Here is a 4,853-nt window from a genome sequence, read left to right as displayed (position 1 = left end):
GGTGTAGACAGCCTGAGCCGGGCGGCTTTTATCTGCACAGCATTAAGCCTCCTTGCAGGCGAGCCCGGGCAGCGAACTCCTTCAGAAGACGCGCTGGCGCGGCGCCTAGACTTGCTGAAGCGAGAAGGAGGGGCGAGGGCTGGGGGCGGGGCTTTCACACGCGCACCCTGTTTCCTCCGTCCCCCGCCACTGCTCCCCCTTCTCCGGCTGCCGCTCGGGGGTTTATTTGTTTACAAGCGGATTACGTCAGCTCCTCCCTCTCTTCCCGGTCTATGGACCCGCCCCCTGGCCCCTTTTTCCCGCCCCCTCCGGCTCCGAATCTGCTTGCGTCACAATGGTGCGATCTCCGGAATGGCTGGAGTCGGCCGTCACGCTCCCGCCACGCCACTTCCTTTCCGCGGTGCTATAAAAAGTGCTGCACGGCTGCTGCTTCTCTTTGCCGGTCTGAGCTGGAAATGCAATAGTTTGAACCGTTGGAGGCTGCGGAGCTGGAGGCGGAGGCGGCTGGGGAGGTCCGAGCGATGTGACGAGGCCGCCGTCGCTCATCTTTTCCTCTCTCCTGCCGCCTCCTGCCTCGAAAATAACTTTTTTACTATAAAGAAAGGAGAAAAAAAGTAGCCGTCCGCGCCTCACACCCTCTCTCCCTCTCAGCCCTCTGACCTGTGAGGGAGCCCGGGGTGGCCGCTCCGCCGTCGGGGTCGCGCCGCCGAGCCCCGGCCGCCCCGGGCCGCCCCCGCCCGCCGCCCCCATGCATCCCTTCTACACCCGGGCCGCCACCATGATAGGCGAGATCGCCGCCGCCGTGTCCTTCATCTCCAAATTCCTCCGCACCAAGGGGCTCACGAGCGAGCGACAGCTGCAGACCTTCAGCCAGAGCCTGCAGGAGCTGCTGGCAGGTGAGCAGGCCACGGCGGGAGGGCGATGGGCGCCGGGGGACGCCGCCGTACATCCGCGGGCCGAGCCGTCGGGGCCGCGGGAGTCTCGGTGGCGCCGCGCTCGGGTCCGGCCGCGGGACGGTGGCTGGCGCGCTGGGCGGCCGCTAACGGCGGGTCCCGAGGAGGGTTTGGGGGCTGGGCCGAGGGCGCTCTCTCCTCCCCCCACGGCTGGCAAACCGAGGGGAGTAGAAAATAGACGCACAACAAAGAAACTAAAGCCGACCGAGTCTGGAGCTGTGGTCTTCGGACGGTCCGCGGGTTTGGGGGACAAAGGAGCCGCGGGGCTGGGGTTGGTTCGACGCCCCCTTTCCCCAATCCTGTCCAACCGTTGCGGGCTCGGCGGCCCGGCCCCGGTGTGGGAAAGCGCGCCGCTGCCCCGAAGCCAGCCCGGGACGGACGTGCCGTCTCCCCCCTCCTCCTACCCCTTCCCATTAATCATCGGATTTGTCACCGGTACAATTACGGCCCTGCCCAGAGCGTGGTTTAGGGTTGCTTGTTTTACTTCCCTTCGGGGTTAACAGTCTGGTGGCGCTTCTCTCCTCCAAAGCTGTAAACCCCATTGTGTGCGTCTGGGGTGGGGTGGAGAAAGTAAACAGGCTCCCGGCTGGCGGAGGCTGCGCGCCTGATTCCCGTTTTGGCGGCTCAACCGGTTGGTTCCCGGAGATTGTTTTGTCCCGTACTACTGCTATTTCTAAAACCCGGCCCGCGTTTCCCATCCCCGCACACGCACAGCCGCGAACGCGATGCTGGGCATTTAAAAAAGTTGATAGTTCGCATTGTCACTCCAAGGAGCCAGCGGAAGAAGGAAACTACGGCGGGAACCAGCAGTAACGGTGTCTAAGCATTGTTTTCTCTGTTCTTTTCTTCTATAGAACATTATAAACATCACTGGTTCCCAGAAAAGCCCTGCAAGGGATCAGGTTACCGCTGTATTCGCATCAACCATAAAATGGATCCTCTGATTGGACAGGCAGCACAGCGGATTGGACTGAGCAGTCAGGAGCTGTTCAGGCTTCTCCCAAGTGAACTCACACTCTGGGTTGATCCCTACGAAGTGTCCTACAGAATTGGAGAGGATGGCTCCATCTGTGTGCTGTACGAAGCCTCACCAGCAGGAGGTAGCACCCAAAACAGCACCAACGTGCAAATGGTAGACAGCAGAATCAGCTGTAAGGAGGAACTTCTCTTGGGCAGAACAAGCCCTTCCAAAAACTACAATATGATGACTGTATCAGGTTAAGATATAGTCTATGGATGCATCATCTTATAATGGATGGATAAATTTGATTTTTGCTTTGGGTGGGCTCCTCTTGGGGATGGATTATGGAATTTAAACCATGTCACAGCTGTGAAGATCTGGCACAAGATAGAGTGGTAAAAAAAATTTTTTAAGTGACAGTGCCATAGTTTGGACAGTACCTTTCAATGATTTAATAGCCTGTGAGTCCAAGTAAATGATCACCTTATTTGCTAGGGAGTGAAGTCCTAGGGTGGTTTTAGTTTCTCCCAGACATGATACCTAAATTTTTACATCAGTCCCTTTAACGCAAATCTGTATTTCAAAGAACCTTTCTCTGCAGTAGAACTTGCAGAGAAAATTTGCACTATGACACTTAAAGTTGTTATCCTTTTTGGCAGCTCAATAGGAAAGCTCAACATTTTAAACATGGTAGTACTGGAAATTTTATGACAAGATTTTTACCTAGCACTTAAATATGTATAAATGTACATAAGACAAACTAGTAAGCATGACCTGGGGAAATGGTCAGACCTTGTATTATGTTTTTGGCCTTGAAAGTAGCAAGTGACCAGAATCTGCCTTGGCAACAGGCTTTAAAAAAGACCCTTAAAAAGACACTGTCTCAACTGTGGTGTTAGCACCAGCCAGCTCTCTGTACATTTGCTAGCTTGTAGTTTTCTAAGACTGAGTAAACTTCTTATTTTTAGAAAGTGGAGGTCTGGTTTGTAACTTTCCTTGTACTTAATTGGGTAAAAGTCTTTTCCACAAACCACCATCTATTTTGTGAACTTTGTTAGTCATCTTTTATTTGGTAAATTATGAACTGGTGTAAATTTGTACAGTTCATGTATATTGATTGTGGCAAAGTTGTACAGATTTCTATATTTTGGATGAGAAATTTTTCTTCTCTCTATAATAAATTGTTTCTTATCTTGGCATTTTAATTAATCTCTTGTCATGATTACAGAGGTTCAGCTAAAAATATTTCTCAGAAGACAGTTTCTGTAAGCCATGTGAATGTCAGTTGCACACTGGTCATGCTGAAAAACATTTGATAAGGAGTGAAGATGATCTGTGTATACATATTTAGGTGTTGGAAGATAAACACAGGGGTAACATGCTTTTTCAAAAGTTCTAAAGTGAAAACATGGACACATTCCCAGGCTAATGAAATGAGGATAAGAGACAAAGGTAACATCAACCAAAAAGAATGATACTCAAAAGGATTACATGTCACTGCTTCCCTGTTGAAGTGAAGATATAAATGTTCTATTCTGGCCCACCTTTGAAAAACAATTATTTTGCCCCATGGATTCCTTGTTCAATTAGAAAACCCTGGGGCAGGTGACCCGTAGCCTTAACCACCAGGCTATGATCACTGCACAGAGATTGGTTGCTTTTTGCCTTTCGTCAGCTGCAAGATTTACATAAAAATCACTTAAGCTGGAATTCAACAAAAGGTATGTTTGAATTTTTATTCTGAAATTGAAATGCTGAGTTTTTGATTCCTCATTTTCAGACTTATTTCAGATAAGTACTAAGAACCTAAATGAAACAAATGAACGTTGAATGCTGGAGTGTACGTTACTCCACTACCCCATATGATAAAGCTTGTTTTTAATTCTTTGGCTGTAGGAGGACAACATGGTTTTTCAGTGAAAATTAAAAATGGAAAATTTTGTTTTCCTCTACACAAGTAACGTATTAACATATAGTGGCTTTTGGGGGGTATTCATGTAAACATGTTCACACTGGAAATATGCAATCTAGGTTACTTGAAATCAGTAGTCCCAAATAAATTTGGAAATTGATTTCTCCCTGTAAGATTAAATTCTGATTTTGTAGCCACAGGAATACACAGCTAAACAAGCAGGTGTTTAGAATACAAAGGACGTTTGTGTACTTTATTGGCAGGCGGTCCTTGAGAGTTTGAATTATAACCACAACACATGGACTACCCTTGCCACTTACATAAATGGTTTTATTTTTCAGTCTGTTTTTTGGAATCCTCCCGCCCACCCCGCCTCCTCTAGTTTTTCAAACTTAAATTTACAATAAAACAACTGATAGTATGGTTTCTACACGGGTGCTAACTGCTGCTGTTTACCAACTGCATTTCATCTGGTAACTCCTTCGAAGCTAGGTGACTGATAAAGCTTTGCACATTGGGACCCGAGGCAAAGGATGACTTCCAGGCAGTTTAGGAATAGGTCAATATTTTAGTACCTGAAACTTTTTTTCTCCGATGGGGAGTCATTCTTCAAGATTTTTGACATTGGACTTTTTGGTACTTTAAAGAAATTTGGTGGGAAGAGAACTTAATGAAAACATTTTATTTTAGAATTCAGGTGGTGTCTGGCATGTAAGGAGCTGTTAGAGTTCCTCTTTAAAAGACTTGGAAACAGACCTAGCATGCAGCTGTTTCCTGTGACTTTAACCTTAACATTCCCCAAACAATTGTCTCCAGGATAGTAGCTGTTTGATACATCTTTTTCATTGCTTCTGGGAACTTGCGGAGCTATTTTGATAAAAGCATTTGAGTGTCTGCTGTATGCACAGGCAGGTGTGTGCCAGGCCTGCACACGTAGACATTTATTTACGTACACACCAGTGTGTTGTGTACTTTTTAAAAAAAACTTTAATAGTGGTAGAATTTAAAGGGCTTTTTACACTGCCTG

At 47.7% G+C, this 4,853-nt stretch overlaps 1 protein-coding gene across 1 annotated transcript; it reads left to right on the top strand.

Annotated features, from left to right (window-relative positions):
• Nucleotides 1-431: 431 nt before the first annotated feature.
• BTG1 (BTG anti-proliferation factor 1) lies at nt 432-3,119 on the top strand. The gene is made up of 2 exons (XM_007449148.1): nt 432-896; nt 1,808-3,119. The coding sequence occupies exons 1-2, from the start codon at nt 749-751 to the stop codon at nt 2,173-2,175; spliced, it is 516 nt and encodes a 171-aa protein (XP_007449210.1). The 5' UTR covers nt 432-748; the 3' UTR covers nt 2,176-3,119.
• Nucleotides 3,120-4,853: the final 1,734 nt, after the last annotated feature.

Source organism: Lipotes vexillifer, unplaced genomic scaffold (assembly GCF_000442215.2).
Source record: "Lipotes vexillifer unplaced genomic scaffold, Lipotes_vexillifer_v1.1 scaffold1078, whole genome shotgun sequence".
In the NCBI taxonomy this organism is placed as follows: domain Eukaryota; kingdom Metazoa; phylum Chordata; class Mammalia; order Artiodactyla; family Lipotidae; genus Lipotes; species Lipotes vexillifer.
Note: the sequence above shows the minus strand (reverse complement) of the source record. Positions and strands in the feature narration are given on the sequence as shown.

Bases quoted from the DNA above. Each gene is read 5' to 3' on its own strand.
- BTG1 (XM_007449148.1), top strand. From the start codon at position 749: ATGCATCCCTTCTACACCCGGGCCGCCACCATGATAGGCGAGATCGCC. The intron at 897-1,807 runs GTGAGCAGGCCA...TTTCTTCTATAG, and splicing joins CCTGCAGGAGCTGCTGGCAG to AACATTATAAACATCACTGG.